Here is a 16,105-nt window from a genome sequence, read left to right on the forward strand (position 1 = left end):
ATCTTGACCAGTGGCTGTGATGGCTTGGAAATCTATCGTGACTACAAGGTGCTTCGCTGAAGTCGGCTGAGCCCATGTTCTTGGATCAGCTGTTCGGCTGCCAACTCCCCGATGATGTACGCTGTCGTCTGTGTGTGGTTGTTGTTGACCCGTGGCACAATACTCATATCAGCCACCCGCAGGCGTCTTGTCCCGATCACCCTGAAGTCAGAATCCACACAGGCATCCTCCTTGCTGGCTCCCTTGGCCCCCATCCGGCAGGTTCCAGACATGTGCCACGAGCTTCCAACCTTGCTCTTGACAATCGACCACAGAGCCTCATCAGACATGTTGTCTGGCGAAGTCTCGTAGGAAGTCCCCGCGGGCCAGCCTATTGTTCTGGTCACCTCGCGTGCCTTCCACGCCGGTGCCTGCTGGTATCTAAGCATCTCACGTAGGGACTCGATGGCGTTCCGCTTATCATAGGGATGTGTGAGAAACTTGGGGTCGATGAGTGGTGCTTGGCGGGGGTCTGTCGACTGTAATGTGACTGTGCCTCTTGACTGGGGGTTCATGATGAGCGCCATGGATGAGAAGACCTCCTCGTCCTCGGCAAGTGGTGTGTCGGCGAAGAATGGTGTAAGCTGTGAGCATTGTCAGTCCAAGGATGTTCCGCAAATACTTGCCGACATTTAGAACCGGCCACGACTCACCGCTGCGATCTCCCAGTTTGGCACGTGTGGCCTCTCCAGGAACTCTCTTGTCTCTCTGGGTAGTTCTTGAAACTCCTTGGATGCATGGACAGCAGGTAACTTGAACCAGCCCATTGGCGAGGCGAACTTCTTCGGCCCAAGCTCACTTTCGCCGGGACGCTTCTTGATCACGATGCCTGCCGTCGAGAAGCAGTGGTCCTGTAGATTGCGCCCAACCTGCGACAAGTCATTGACCACCTTGATCCCATGCCTTTCCAGCTGTTCTCTAGGCCCAACACCAGATAGCATGAGTAGTTGTGGCGTGTTGATTGCGCCGCCGCAGATGACGACCTCCTTGATTGCACACCACTCCTTGCCCGAGACAGAGCGCACGCCCACAGCAATACTCTCACCACTGCCACCAGGCTGCTGCTCAAATATCACCTTCTCGATAAGCTCATCCGTGACGACCGTCAAGTTCTCTGCCGGTGCATGCAGCCCATACGCGCTCGCAGAGGTGATCCTGCTCCCGCCGTAGACGCACAGCGTGCCAATACCCATGCCGATGGGGTCGCCGCTGTTGACGTCCGGGTTGACGCCGTCGAAGCCCGGGGTCTGCTCCGCGGCCGTGAAGAGGTCCTTGCAGATGTCGAACCAGTCCTCTTGGTACGAGACGTCGACAGCCCCGGTCGTGCCGTGATCTAGTGGGTTTGCAGCGTAAACCCGTCAATATTTGTTGTTCTCCTCAGGCCCACCCATCATGTCGTGGGATGTCGTGTGCGCACACGAGACCCCCGGACAGTCGACGCTATGGTCTCTCGGACGAGGTGGCCCGCATGGCACAAGAGAGCAAAACGTACCTTCAGGCTTTGGTTGAAACCACTTCCCGTACTCCCGGGGGACGTCATTATGAAACCGCTCGACCTTGTCCTTCAGTATCCTCCTCACATTGCTCCACGCAAACCTGCCACGACCATCGACAAGCTGATCCCACTCATTGTAGTCCTCGTCTGGGCCGACGACCCATCCGCAGAAGTTGATTGCCGTGCTGCCACCAAGCCCCTTGCCCCGGGAGTAGTCGATCTCCTGGTTGTTGTCGAGGTGGCGCTGCGGCGTGGTCTTGTAGGACCAGTTCAGGGGGCTGCCGGGCTGGAAGGCGACGGCGAAGCGCTCGGCGCCCGAGAGGTGCGCGATGCCGTCGTTGGAGCCGCCCGCCTCGAGGAGGAGGACGCTGGGCCTGGACGGGGCTGCGGCTAGGCGCGCGGAGAGGGCTGAACCTGCTGGGCCGGCTATTTTCCCAGTGTGTAAGAGAGATGGGGGATTCGTTAGCTTTTACATGATCGTGGAGGGCGCGTCAGGAAAGACAATAATTGAAACCTCGTCGGGCGCAAAAGTACAATGTCACCTGGCCTTGGAGACGACATACCACCAACAACGATAAAGTCAAAAGTGTCCGACATGGCTGCCCTGTCCGTGTTACGCACGCAGAGGTCTTTGCGCTAAAATACAACGCGATAGGGGGTTTTGGTACAGGACACCAAATATCATCATTCGACTTTGTCGATATATGGTTGACGATGGCAAATATATTGCCGCTTGTGGTGGAAGTGTCCAATGAGTAAAAGTTGGGGGCGGGTGGCCCACACCCAACTCGGGTCTAGAATGAGTACGGAGATACTGTATTGTATCTATGACCCCTTCTGCAATGCCATTGGACAGAGCTCTACACACAAGTCTACACTACAGACTTGGAAACACCGCCCGCCTGCCAACTCGATTCCGCAGGTCACCCAATGCAGCGCACTAGACACACCATGTCGTCGCCATGAGGGAGCCATGGTTCGGGAGCGGCAACCCGAGGTGATGTGATGGGATGTGGGAACCGATGTCCCATCCCCCGCAGTGGATGGGCACCCACTTGGGCACTTACAGGGGCCCCGGGGGTCCCATCTGGTATCGCTGAGGGGTTGGACAGGCACTCGTGCGGAGTAAGGCCGCCTCAATTGCTGACGGTTTGCTTGTCAAACCATGTGCTCGTAACCGCAACCAACCAGGGGCTGTAAAGACACGCAGCATTTCAAACCGTCAGGCAATATCCTAATACTCGTAGTTGCATTCTATCTAATCAACCCATTTCTGAAATACTGTGACTCCAAATGAGGTAGAAAGTGTGCGCTTTATCTTGGGGCTGTCGAATCCTGAACGGCCGTGGTGGTCGTTCAGCTCCAGGGCAATGCAACTGTGGAAACTGCAGGCATAAACCTAAATCCAAATTGCAACCACACAAGCTGGGCAGCTTTGAGCACATCAATACCACACCGGGCTGCCTAAGAGTACCATGAACGCCAATTTTGCACGCCTCGCAAACAGAAAACATGGTTTCGCCACATCCTCACTCGTTACCAGATAGTCCCACTCTACTTAGTGCTTTACGACGACTTGTATAAACCCTGACCAGTACTTTCGCAAGACGGGCATTTCCATGAAGCCTCAAGAGTGAACATTCGCCCCTCTCTCTACCCAGGCCCTCACGTTCTCCTCCTTGGGCAGGCCTGAGAAGTCGCCAGTCCTCTCCGCAAGTCTCGTCATCCTCTCCTGCTTCCACCCCTTACTTTCTCCTCCTCCTGCTCCTCGCGTGGTTCCCTCCTCGCCAGCACCAACGCCGCCGCGAAGAGCCTCCAGATCCCCATCAAACCCGACCGACCTGGCAAAGTCCATCAGGAACGCCCACCGCGCCTTCTGTACCCACCCCTTCTCCGCAAACTCGTCCGCCCGGGCGGGGAAGAAGTCGACAATGTCCAGCAGCGACTGGTCGTGCGCCGCGACGACCAGGATGTTGCTGTGCGCGTCCGCCTCCTGCACTTTCCTGATCGAGTCGATCATCTCGGGGATGTCGTGATGCGGCACGACGCCGTACGCAGGGTCGCCCTGGGGCAGGTATATCGGGGAGTGCCGGTCCTTCTTGGTGCTGCCGCCACTGTTACTGCCACTGTCACCACCGCCACCACCGCCATTACAACTGCCCGGCACATCTCTGAGCACGCAGTCGAATATCTCGCCCGGGCAGGGCGCTCTCGACAGCGGATCGAACGGGTGCGGCGTTATCTCCGCAGGCAAAGGATGCCATGTGTGTGGCCTGAGCTCACCGCCGTGGTGCACCGCGTCGCCGCCCATCAGGATGAAGCTGTCCTGGGTGTCCGGATCGGCCCCGGGGCCCCCGGCACCGCGGCTCTTGACCCGGGCCAGGCCGCAGATGTGGCCGATCGCGTGGCCAGGGCTGTCGAGGAAGTAGAACGACCCGTCGCCAAAGTAGTCGAGCGCGTCGAAGCGGCCGATCTTGAGCCGGCCCGGGCCCGGGGAGAAGTCGAGCTCCCGCACTTCCCGCCCTGCGTAGTCGGCCTCGCTGAACGCGGCGCGCGGGTTCGCCGGCCAGCCGGGAAAAATGTGCTGCTTGCAGCCGGGCCCCACGATGAGCGCGGTCGAAGGGTCAAACGTGGCCGGGTCGCCCGTGTGGTCAAAGTGCCAGTGCGACCAGACCACGGCCTCGATCTTGGCCGTGTCGACACCGCCGGCGTCGAGGATCTCGCGGACGTGCCTCGGGACGCACGGCGTGTAGCCACTCGTCCGCAGCCGCTCGGCCAAGGGGGGAGGCCAGTTCCACCAGTCCTTGCGCATGCCGAGATCGAACACGATCGAGCGGTCGAGCGTCGGATGCTCGACCAGGAACGAGAAGATGGGTGTCGCCAGCCAGTCGTGGCCGGGGATCTCGGGCTCGATGAACCGTCGTGCTCGCACGCCCCGGAGAGTGCCGCTGCTGTTGATGATCGACACGCTCACCGTCGCCGAGGACGCCGGGATGTTGAGCTTTGGCAACTGCAAAGTCGCCATGTTGTATATGCGAAATGTTTTGTCGAACGGCTCGAACTCCCGCGGAAAGCTCACATGTGAAGAGCAAGCTCGTGGTGTTGACGGTTAGAATTGTAAGTCAAGTGACTCAAGCCTCGCAACGGATGAGATGCGTATAAGTCCCTGGCGCAAGTTTGGCGATCATCTGGAGCTCAACATCACTGGACGCCAGTATTTTTTCTACGGTTTAATCGAAAGGTATGAGTAGCACAAGCTGCATGTGAAGGATAATACACCACCACTGGTAACAAGCGGTAGATATCAAGCTCCCATGAGGGGAGAAAGACCTACCCTTGCGTCCTCGACCCGACTTAAGAAACTTTGGTCCCTTCATGCAAGAGCCACTAGTGTCCATGGTCTGGCTCGCTGGAATCCACTTAGCTGGGACAGGCATGGGGTTTCGTTTTCCAGCATGCAACCATGGGCCAAAGATTGGCCTTCCGAGTTGCATTGCCTGTAAGCTTCGTCACCACGGCCATCGATCATCCATGGCCAATGTGGTGAACAGTCCAGGCATGCTGCCGCCACAACCCCTCAGCGAGAACCGCCATGTCTGCTCATCGTTGAGCGTGAGGGGACTCACCAGCTTCACCAGAGGCGTCCGCAGTCCCGAGATCTCATATCGGGCCAATCGTTCCGACCCCGCTAGCCGGGTCAGGGGTGTGTGCACGCCACTTGGGCGCGACGCTTGCCGCATCTAACTTCTTTGGAGCCTGCTCGGCCCAGAACGTACAAGAGATGACCAAAATGGTGCTCACATCATGAGAGCTTCAGAGCTACTCCAATACCAGCGATACCCAAACCCCGTCGGCCCCGCAGCGCCACAGCTCAGGGTCCTGCGATTACCGGAGATGGCTCCGATTGCGGATGGCACTGCGATAAGACGGGAAACACACTGGGCACAACCGGGAACTTTGGACCCAAAAGTCGAGTCAAGCATTTGGATTTGCATATTTTGATTCGAGACAGACCGGCCATCTAGGACCACCCTCCCAGCTGTCCATATACGAAAAAGACAAGATGACCGATCTGCAACACATGGCACGAGGGCCATGTTGAATGGCGTGTTGCTCACGCCGTCAACCTTCAAGACGCCAGAAAAGACAGAGCACCGAGAACGCCATTTTCTCTACCATGGCCCAGCTGCTCAAATCGCTCGGCTTCGTCATCACAATGACGGCCAAAGAGTACCGAGCTGGGACGCATGACTCATCGTGATTGAAATCGAAACCGTAATGGCCAAGTATGGGTGCGAGATAGCGACTGTTGCGTCGTCGTGAATGCACGTGCTTATGCCAAGATGCCATGCAAAGTAATGGGTATAATCAGTGGAATGTGCCAGACATCGTATCCAACCCAGTTCCGAGGTTGGTAGGAACAGCACCCCAGTGATAGGCCATCTCATCGGCCTGCTCCATACTATGGCCCATCATCGCACTGGCGGTAGGGTCAATGCTCATATCGAAAGGAGGTGTGGTTGCCGTTGTGTTTCCTGTCATGGTATTGATCATGAATGATAAGTCTGCATTCATGCCAGAGCCCCATTGCGGAGCAGCCATCTGGGGGAACTCGGTTTGCATATGCGTGTCAAGTGGGACAGGGTTGCGTGGCTCGTGCTTGCCCTGCGCTATCAGCGTCGAGATTGTCGTCTTTATGCGCTCGAACACATCCCTATATTTTCGAGCTGAAGGGTAGCGTTCTGTGACAATGTACAATAGGAGTTGGCAGTCTGTCAGAGGGCCATCGACGCTCAAGAAATTGACCGGAGCCAGCCAGGCACAGTATATCATCGTGAGGCCTAGGAGATATCAGCAGGCTGTCTTCGGCTAGTTAGCGGGTTTGGAAACAGAGCAGAATTGCATACCTGCCATGAACACAGATTGTATTGATAGTGCCGAGAAGCCGACAGGGAAAATGTGGTGCAGCCGCCGGTAGTCCGAGATGATTCCCGCGCATGCGTCTGAGCACAGCTTGAGGTAATGCATGTTGACGGGATTTTCCGCCAGTTGAGGGTAAAGCAAGAATCGCACACAGCGGTAGTAGTGAATCGTGTAAAACTCGATGCCCTCAAAAGCCGTGTCATGACTGTGGACGTAGCTCTGTGCCTCATACGGTACCGTGTCCTTCCAGTGATTGAGACGGTCGAGAAAGGTGTTCAGCGTCGCGTCCGGGACTTTGTCGGTCCGGTCCACGCGATACACAGTGTGTTGTATTTCCGACTCAATTATCTTGAGTCGCGTGCGGTGCACAAAGGACGTCATCGAGTTCACAGGGCTGACGGGCGTCTTTTGAACGTTGAGAGAGGCTTTGCGAACATATGCATCGTCCAGAGTGTTCTCGGGTATGTCGAGCGGCAGTTCCACGTCGATATCGTGATCGGAAATGCTCGGAGGTCGTCCGATGGCAATGGAAATGTCTCGATCCAGGAAATATGTCGTCCAAAAGCGCCGTTTACTCATCTCATTGGCGACACTGGGTGACTGTCTCCGAGGTTTGCGATGTAGTCCCAGCTCAATGCATACCCGCATCGCAGCTCCGATGTATGTCCATGCGCCCGGGTCTCTGGGGGCTCTGGTGCAGTACAATGCCATAAGCAGGAGGTAGTCTACCGTGCGGGAGTCTCGTAATTGCAGCATGGAGTCCATCTCATCGAAAGCGAGGTCATAGTGTTGGTCGCTGAAGAAATGGCCCATCTCGCCCGCTGACTCAAGCCAACGACCGCTGACGGCATAGATAAGGTGCAAGATGGTCTTCTCATAATCATCGGTGAGGTTGTCGCGGTTGCGATGCAACTCCATCACCCTGCTCGAATGCAAACAAGGATAGCGCGTTGCGATGTGCCTGCCAGGATTTAGCATTAGCCACAACCTCGGGGCCATGGAGCGGAAGCATGGTTAGACTGCAGCACTCACCTGAACCACCCCTGAATCAATCTGGTAGCGACCGCAGCTGTCAAGAAAGGCACACCGATCATCTCGCCATGCTGGTTTGAGTATACAGATTTTGGTGCTGGGTCTTCGTCGCCCTGTGTTAGATGCTCCTCGTTTATAACGGCGAACGGTGGTCGCTGGCTGTTTACCACCGAACTGAGCACGCGACCTATCGTGATGTGAGAGCTGGCACCGACGTAGTGGCCAGAGGCTTGCAGTGATAGATCCCGCACAGCACGTAGTATATCGTCACCATCATCCTCGGAAGGCTGACGTATTGTCTGATCAGGTTGCGACGGAGGCAGAGACTGCTGTGGTGGAGATGCTGATGAGCCGGCCGCCGCTTGACTGAGCCTGCGTAGATGATCTGTTCCTACACTCATGTGCCCTACAGATGCCAGGTATGATTCGAGTTCTGCTATCCTCTGCTCAAGTGCTTTGATGTATAGCTTCTTTTCACCTGCCGCAGGCACCAACGGCACAATGTAAACTGGGTAGGGCAATCAGTACGCAAAACATTGAGTGCAGCTGAACGGCAGAGACTCACCACACTTGAGCGACAGGCGAGCGCACGAGGCACACGCCGGTCGATGGCCATCGCATTTCTGTTTCCTGGTTTTGCATCTTTGACACCTGCAGACCCGAAGGTCGGTCAGCGCATGGGAACATGACCTGCCACGCCGGGGCGGACTTACGCCAAGGCCACACGATCACGTTTGCCCTTTCGCGGGATCATCGGCTGGTCCGGGGCAGGCTGGTGCGGAGAGGCGCCAGTGCCCGTGTCGGCCGTGTCCGGCGACGAGGTAGATCCGTCGAAGCCCGACATTGAGATGCAGAAGGGTTGTTGACGTCAGAAGAATGATGCCGGCGCAACCAGTGCCGGCCACGGAGGATGAAGCAATGGACAAGGGGTGGCGCACTCGCGGCACGGACCAAGATCGGGCCGCAGAGGGGAACTCGCGCACGGCGGGCAAGCAGCAGATCTCTATCAGGGGGCGGGCGGGAGGCTGGGGCGGAGACACGAAGTGTGTGTTATGGGCGCCTTGGGATGAGCATTGCTGAAAGGCCGAGGGCAGCTACACACGCGATGGACGACGAAGACGACGACGACAACGTCCTTCGGCCGAGCATACGACCGTTGCTGGTGGCAGGTGGTGGAGAAGTCGTCTCGGAGCTACACCCAAGCTCGTGATTACGGAAGCCCACAGCGTCTCTGGGCTTAAGTTTAACCTTGGGCGTGGCCAGGCGGGGTCGGGCCAGGTGCGTCGGGACCGTGGAGTCGCTGGGTTGGCTGCTGATGGGAGGGGCACGGGTTGGCTGGAAGGAAGCGCGAGAGAGTCTGTATGCGTACGTAGGCGTATGCTTGACGGCGCGGTCGTCAAAGGACTCTGCGGGTGTCTGAGAGTATGCAGTCTTGGAACCTGGTGAGCACAGGGTCGAGAGCAAAAGCAAAGAGGTCGAAAGGAAGCTTTGTGAGAGGCCTGTTGGCTGCGGGCCACTGGTCTGGAGCAAGCAAGAGTGGGCAGGCGGCTTTGGCGGCTTGTCGCTGCTAGAGGCCGGGGGAGCACTTGACCTTGAGCCCCGTAATGACAGCACCAGGGACTGGCTGGCTGTGCTATGGTGGCATGCAGCCAGGGTCTGTGGATTCTACCCGGCTTGCGTCGAGACCTGTCGTTAGCGTGCTTGCCGCGACCAGGGGGTTGCGCCAGGCTGCCGGAATTAATCAGGACCCAGTCTCTGGGATGTGTGTCACCGTGTCAAAGTCCCAGAAGCGGGGACAAGCACGCCATGGAAAGTGTCGCGGGGCCAGGTGAGCCGGCGAAGAGCGTGGTCACGCAACAGGGTCGACGAACTGGAGGCCTGCTCAGGTACAGGCAAGGCAGACGGACCACTTGGGGGGAATACATGCGGCGTGACAAGGTCGGCATGGCCAGAAAACAAGCCGCGTGGATGCAAAGCTCGACCTCGAACGAGTGGACAGAACACCAGGCGCACAAAACAATCGTCCTTGCAACCACGCATTGCACATAATCCACTGACTGGCTGGGCGAGATGACTGCAAGGTCAGGTCCTTCCTGAGTTGGCAAAGGTTGCTATTCACCGTGAGCATTACATGAGTCAATTGCAGTGCCACCGAGCAATCGTGCCTTAGCCCAGGCTTGTCTCGACTTCCCGCACACGCATTTCTTCTGCGGACCAGATCTCGTCGCACAAGTCAGGCCGACGGCCCAGACTGTCCAGCCCTGACTCGAGACCATTATCAGCCGGCTTGTTTTCCGTGCTATCGACAAGTTTACAGTGCCGATCACGAACAAGATTCAAGGCTGATTGTCTGAAGCGCACCGAACCTGCCTCCGCAGGCAACACATCTCTCGGCGTAGCAGGCCAGCTTTGGTTTCTCAGCTTCCCATTGAATGCAGCGGCATGTGCCGTGGCCAGGAAATCATGGGGACTCTGCCTAGGAACCCCTGTTTGGTCCTGGCTTGGATGATCGAAACCCCTCGTACACAAGTGCTCCTTGGCCTCAGGTCTCTTGCAAGAAACACAAGCTGCCACCATGGTGCCGGCCACATCTTGATTCTTCGCAGCATAAAGGTCCAGGTACCATCCAGACACATCTGCCGTGCCCCTGATACTGCCCAGGTGGCGCGGGCGGATGAAGCCCGCATCCATCCCCGCATCGTGGCCCCACTGATCTTGCATCGCCCTTCCCATCTGGCTTGTTCCAACACGGCATGAAGCCACTCTTGCCAGTCGGCGGGGCCTGGAAAACCGCAAGCATGAAGAACAACCATTAGTGCTCGCCGGCGCGCCGCTTGGTGCATTTTGGATTTAATTGATTATATTGAGCGCTGACCCTATCGAGCCAAGCGGTTCTGAGGCTGTTGATAACTGACAGCAAGGCCATGCCATGTCGCCACGGTAGCATTCCATGGTCGGTGTGCAAACCACAATACGTGTGCCTCCGCCATACTTCCACCTCGATCACTGTAGAGTCCAATATTGTCCAAAGCTCTGCTCATTCTGCGAGTGAATCACTGTGCCACTGGGCCACTGTGCTGGAAGTGCAGTCAGAAGGGTATTTGGGTACGGGCCGGCCCGAGTTAACTTGCCGTGCTTACATTGGCACATCTTGGATGAGCAGTGCCGTTGCATGCTCAGAAAAAAAGAACAAAAGAAAAAAAAAATCCCTGGTCGCAGTGGCCAGCAGGCTGGCGTACCTGTAGATTGCTTCGTGGCGAGCTTCGCAGCGACATGTGTGGAGAACGGGGAGAGGCCCAGAACGGACCAGGTGTTTACCACCAAGATTAGCTTCCATGAAACAGGGGCTTGTATTCACAACATCGAGCTTGCACTCGGTGATACTGCACCATGGGGATGGGGATTCAAAGAGGGAGCAGCCAATAACTAATAGACCTGCGTCTCCTCCCTGCGGCTATAGCAATGCAGCCCTGGCCATGTTTTGTGTAACGTACGCTACGTAGCGTACTTTACTAACTCCTTGGAGCCTGGGCAGTCCTGGGCCAGCTTCCACGGTTGACAACGTCTCCTCGACCACGAGAGCCTTAGCAGTGAGAGCCCTGCTTCAAGCCCATCACTATTTCCATTCATGGCGTCTCTGCTCTTTGCATCGTAACGGACACCAATCATGTTGGACTTTTCCGGAGCGTTCTTGTTGCATATGCGCGCCAAGCAGCAATGATCGGACCGAGTCGCGATGTTGGCAAACAGCGCCACGCCCTGGCTCGTGTCCCGACGCTGTGAGAACAGAGCTGACGGGGAGCGCTGGCATGGCCGGCCTCGATCAACATCAGGAGTCCGCGCGCGAAGTCATCGATTGACCGGCTTCCGAGGTTGAGGCTGGCGTCACGTCACCTGGTGTCTGAAGGAAGCACATGCGGCAGGCAGGCGAGGTCGCATTCCGGTCGGCTGCCCAAGCACACAAAAGCGGAATGCTGCAAGCGGATCCCGAGGCCAGCACTGCGGATGCAGAACGTCGACAAATGGACCAAGGGCCCAATGTGGCGATGCCTGCTATGTGGGCGGAGAGAGGTTGCTGTCGTCGGGACGCGCCTCCCGCTAGCCTGGCGTTTGCTGGGAGGATGGGACCCATCTGCACTGCTTCCCCGCCGCCTCGCAGCGCTCATCCACGCACAATCATCAGCCCCGGAGCCGCGAGCCCTGCTGCCGAGCTCCACGGCGGCCGTTGTCGTGCCCATCCGTGGGAAATGCAGTTTGCCCTCAGGGGGCAAACCGTGGATTGGCGACCCGGCGCGACTTTTCGACCCGAGGCCATTCTCGTGGCTCATGCTTCTTTGCTAGTTTCCAACATCATTAGTGGCAGACGTTCTTTTCGGAAGCCCTTTTTTCTTCGGTCCAAGCCCTCGAGCTGTGGAGGAGTTGGCCCGTCTCACATCGCCATTATCGACGGGACCCTCAGCCCGCCTACTCAAACTGCGTAGCCGAACTCACGCACTCCCGATATCCCTGCACCAAGCTCTTGGTCCTGGTCGAACAACGGCAGAGCTTTCCTGGCCGCCACTGTCCCGAAGCCGATAGTGTATCGCTCGACCCTTCAGCCGGGGGCCCGCCTTCTTGTTGTCCTAGAAAACTTCAAAAAGTCTTGACCAACCAAGTAAGCCTCCGAAGAATTGCTTCAAGACTTGTCCCTCATCTCTCCGCCTTGGTTGATCTCTCCTAGTCAACCTCTGCCTCAAACCTGCAACCATGGCAAGCTCGAGACCATCAAAGCGTAGCTCTTTGCTCCAGCAGCTTCGTTCCCTCTTTAACCAGGCCAACAGGAAACAGAGTGTCAAGACAACGCCAACACCAGCCACGGCAGCTCCAAGCCCAGTCGTAACCACTCCTGTCATGGCAACAGAAGACAAGCCACTCGAAATCGCCATTCTGGGCGCTGGCATCGGTGGCCTGGGTCTCGCCATTGGCCTGATCAAGCGAGGCGTGCCTGTCACAATCTACGAGGCAGCAACTCAGTTTTCCTCCATTGGAGCTGGCATTGGCTTCGGCCCCAACTCTTTGAATGCCATCGATCTCATCGACACACGTTTCCGCCAGGAGTATGAGCGTGCCAAGGTAAGCCAGCCTATGCCTGCCTGCAACCGACATAAATCCGCAGTCCACATACTTACTCTAATCCGCAGACTGCCAATGAGAAGCCAGAATTTGAGCATTGCGTCTTTGACGCGATGTACGCCGAGGAAGGGTTTGGCGAGAAGAGAGGTTGGAAGCAAGGGTTCATTGGTGCCGACTATTTCACAAGAAGTAGTGCACACCGGAAAGACCTGCTTGACATTATGACCAGCTTCATCCCCGAGGGCACAGTCAAATTCAACAAACGTGCCAAGTCTGTGACCGAGACGAGCGACAAGGTTGTCGTTGTCTTCGAAGACGGCGAGACTATCTCGGTTGATACTCTGATTGGTGGCGACGGTGTCAAGGGCATCACTCGGCAACTCGTGATTGGCGATATCGCACCCGAGCTTGTTGCCCCGACATACAGCAACATGTATATCTACAGAGGCATTATCCCGATGGAAGAGTGCAAGGAGATCCTGGGCTACCATGCTGGCGACGCAAAATGGTTCATGGCCTACCGGAAGGGCGTGGCCATCTACCCCATCTCGAAGGGAAAGGAGGAGAACTTTGTCTTCTTCGTCTGTGACGACAAGCCATGGACACAAGGCGACAGTCCCGTTCCTTGCACCAAGGAGGAGATGATCCAGGACCTGGAAGGCTTTGACCCCAGACTCTTACAACTCCTCGACTACGCAAAGCCTCTCAAATGGCCGACTTTCCATCACCCCAACACACCAACTTATTACAAAAGCCGCGTTGCCATAATAGGCGACTGCGCACACGCATCCAGCCCGCACCAAGCTGCTGGCGCCGGTCAGGGATTGGAAGATGCTGTCGTCCTGTCCCATCTGCTCGCCCTTGTCAGAAAGCCAGAACAGCTGGACGCGGCATTCAGGGTTTACGACTCGATTCGGCGACCTCGCGCCCAGAAGGTGGTCAACACGAGCTACGAGGCCGGCACCATCTACACATGGCAGCACCCCGAAATTGGCGGCGACATGGCCAAAATCGTGGCCAACGCAAATGAGCGGCTGCACTGGATTTGGCAGCATGACATCAAAGGTGACATGCAAAAGGCCGAAGAGGAGTTCCTTGCAGCGACTGGTGGCGACAGCACAAGTGCAGCTGTGCCAATGCTCCCCGGGAAGCAGATGTCGCCCGCTGCTGAGACGAGAGAGGTCGGCATAGCTGCCTGAATAGAGGACAAGGTTGGAGGCCGTACATGCATATCAGCTGCGAGACAAGGAGAGCAGCAGTTGTGTCAGCGTCGTCGTACATTCTGCATTTTCACCACGATAGCATCTTGCCGTAATATAGACTGGCAAAACAAATACACCCCTCGATTGTGCCGCCTCTGGCGATCATATGTTTACACCAAGAAGTTACCCTATCCTTTCAAGGCAGGGCACCTGACTGTTATGCTGATGGTCTAGACCGTTGAAGCCCTGTGAGCCAACCCTACCAAAGACCGATGGGTCTGGGCCATTTGCGCTTCTACCGAGTGAGACACGCATCGGTCGAGACCCTGCCTCCGTTCCACTGGTGGCCATTCGTTGCCACGGGGGATTTCCTTGCGTTTAGAAAAGTCCAATTAGGAACACGGCACAAAGCTTGGGCAGGGAACCTTTCGTTCGCAAACTGATGCATTCCACTCGCTAGAAATATGTGGCAACGATTCGTTTGCATGCAATTGTATGCTGCTAACAAGCGAGACCGACGGGTGGCCGCTGAGCGAAGCGCGTGTGCTTTTTATTAGGGAAAAAAAAATTTCGAGCCGAAACGAAGTAACTAGTTCAACCGCATACGCCCTGCATCGAGAGGAGACTTTTCCTCGCTGAGATAACCATTTTTTTGGTATGTGGATTTCTTGTCGACTCTTTTACGGAGTGCTATATTTTCTATTTTGTGATTCGTCAAGGTGCAATGCGTGGATATCTACTACGTGCGAACTGGAGATACAGAGAGGTGGAAGTAAAAGGAGAGCAAGAAAACAAAGTCTCAATGCTTCTCCAGCAGCGACCCAAAGCCCGAAATCTTGTCCATGATGCCGTTGGTGCGGTACGCATGCCACACGGTCGCGACGTTGATGGCGATGACGGGCTTGCCCAGCTCGGCCTCCATCTCGGGCGCGATGCGCGCGACGGGCAGGTTCGTGCCGGCCTGCAGCAGGGCGTCGACGTCCGGGGCGTCGACCTTGCGGAAGGCGTCCTTGATGGTCTCGGGGTCGACCTCGGCTATGGACGTCGCGGTCGCGCACTTGAGGCCGTGGATCATGTGCACCTCGTAGCCCACGGCCGTGAAGAAGTCGACGACCTGCTGGTCCCCGACGGCCTGGTACGGGGTGATGATGCCGATCTTCTTGGCCCCGTAGCAGTCCAGCGCCGCCTTTGCGGCGAGCGCGCCGGTCGTAACCTTGAGGCCGTTGCTGGCCTCGCCCATGAACTTTTCGAACTGCTGCGCGCCCTCGACGCCGCCCCAGAATGTCTCAGCCGACATGCCCATGACCTGTGTTTTGTCAAGAAGAATGGTCAGCTTTCGCGTCGGGATGGGCTTGACGCAGGAGGAGGCTTGGAGAGCGGGCTGACCATGTAAGTGGGTAGACACGAGCACACACGGCTAACGGCGGCGCCGATGGTGCCTCTGAGCTGCTCGAGGAACGCGACCATGGTGTCATCGTCGCTGAGGTCCGGGTTAGCAATCTCGATGCGGCCGCTGTGCCATGATACGCCGGGCACGGTCATCCAGTTGAACTCTGCCTCAACAACGGTGTTGGTAGCTGGCCTGCAGTTTTCCGCCATGGTCAGCATCATGCTGTAGATGAAACCGCCTTTATGGTCATCAGGACAGAACGAACACGATGAGGCCAAATCTGGCCCTCGGGGAGACCCAGCTCACAGGCGCTTGAGGAGGTGCCATGGCTCAGAAGGGTTCGTTAGAGGTCGATGTCAAAGTTCGATTTAGGGGTCACGGGAAGTTTGTGCGACTTGACTTTGTCAATGTAATGTTCTCCCACACTGAAATAACGTCTGAGAATGGTCTTGCTGCAGAAACGGCAAACAGAAACAACTACAGCCAGCTACCACGAGATATCAATCACACAGCAGACCCCGCAGCGTCCCCTCACGGGAGTCCGTCGTCGGCGACCGGGACGACACGACGGCGGAGACATGACCCCGCCGGCCCCGAAGTCCCATGTGGACAGATAGAGAGCGTATTTCGGGACTTGTTTGCAAGCCCTAGGCCCTCTGCCGCGGCGACATGCGGCCGATCGCTACGGAAGCTTCTGCGCAGCTGTATCTGCTGGAGGGCGGTTTGGGCAGCTGTCGAGGTGGGAAGCAGTGCCGATGGAGCAGGGCGACTCCCGCAGGCATGGGCGGAAAGAAGGTTCCGACGGCAGCGTGGTAGGCTCATCAAGATTGATGGCAATGGCCTTCCTAATAACGGGGCTTCTAATTGTGACCCGGGTGTGAATTGAATGGGCCACTCTGAAAGAATGGGGGA

The 16,105-nt window shown here is 56.9% G+C and overlaps 6 protein-coding genes across 6 annotated transcripts; 2 read left to right on the plus strand and 4 right to left on the minus strand.

Moving 5' to 3' along the window:
- Positions 1 to 41: 41 nt before the first annotated feature.
- Positions 42 to 2,131, minus strand: B0I36DRAFT_360234 (GMC oxidoreductase-domain-containing protein; the record flags this gene model as incomplete). The annotated part of the gene is made up of 4 exons (XM_046158269.1): positions 42 to 623; positions 693 to 1,372; positions 1,532 to 1,960; positions 2,098 to 2,131. The coding sequence occupies 4 exons, from the start codon at positions 2,129 to 2,131 to the stop codon at positions 42 to 44; spliced, it is 1,725 nt and encodes a 574-aa protein (XP_046014846.1).
- A 1,030-nt stretch (positions 2,132 to 3,161) lies between these two features.
- B0I36DRAFT_360235 (beta-lactamase-like protein) lies at positions 3,162 to 4,559 on the minus strand (the record flags this gene model as incomplete). The annotated part of the gene is made up of 1 exon (XM_046158270.1): positions 3,162 to 4,559. The coding sequence occupies one exon, from the start codon at positions 4,557 to 4,559 to the stop codon at positions 3,162 to 3,164; it is 1,398 nt and encodes a 465-aa protein (XP_046014847.1).
- Positions 4,469 to 5,694, plus strand: B0I36DRAFT_316889 (uncharacterized protein). Its single transcript, XM_046153094.1, has one exon. It carries the CDS (start codon positions 4,910 to 4,912, stop codon positions 5,276 to 5,278), a length of 369 nt encoding a protein of 122 aa, XP_046014848.1. The 5' UTR covers positions 4,469 to 4,909; the 3' UTR covers positions 5,279 to 5,694.
- A 208-nt stretch (positions 5,695 to 5,902) lies between these two features.
- On the minus strand, positions 5,903 to 8,333 carry B0I36DRAFT_360236 (fungal-specific transcription factor domain-containing protein; the record flags this gene model as incomplete). Its single annotated transcript, XM_046158271.1, has 5 exons — positions 5,903 to 6,375; positions 6,442 to 7,418; positions 7,490 to 7,997; positions 8,055 to 8,140; positions 8,203 to 8,333. The coding sequence occupies 5 exons, from the start codon at positions 8,331 to 8,333 to the stop codon at positions 5,903 to 5,905; spliced, it is 2,175 nt and encodes a 724-aa protein (XP_046014849.1).
- A 3,902-nt stretch (positions 8,334 to 12,235) lies between these two features.
- Positions 12,236 to 13,800, plus strand: B0I36DRAFT_360237 (uncharacterized protein; the record flags this gene model as incomplete). The annotated part of the gene is made up of 2 exons (XM_046158272.1): positions 12,236 to 12,601; positions 12,670 to 13,800. 2 exons carry the CDS (start codon positions 12,236 to 12,238, stop codon positions 13,798 to 13,800), a joined length of 1,497 nt encoding a protein of 498 aa, XP_046014850.1.
- A 657-nt stretch (positions 13,801 to 14,457) lies between these two features.
- On the minus strand, positions 14,458 to 15,569 carry B0I36DRAFT_83905 (Asp/Glu/hydantoin racemase). The gene is made up of 2 exons (XM_046163434.1): positions 15,190 to 15,569; positions 14,458 to 15,109 (listed from the first exon to the last, which is right to left on the minus strand). Exons 1-2 carry the CDS (start codon positions 15,412 to 15,414, stop codon positions 14,603 to 14,605), a joined length of 732 nt encoding a protein of 243 aa, XP_046014851.1. The 5' UTR covers positions 15,415 to 15,569; the 3' UTR covers positions 14,458 to 14,602.
- Between the last annotated feature and the right edge of the window lie 536 nt (positions 15,570 to 16,105).

The sequence above is a fragment of the Microdochium trichocladiopsis genome (genome assembly GCF_020744255.1).
Source record: "Microdochium trichocladiopsis strain MPI-CAGE-CH-0230 chromosome Unknown B0I36scaffold_3, whole genome shotgun sequence".
NCBI classification, from domain to species: Eukaryota; Fungi; Ascomycota; class Sordariomycetes; order Xylariales; family Microdochiaceae; genus Microdochium; species Microdochium trichocladiopsis.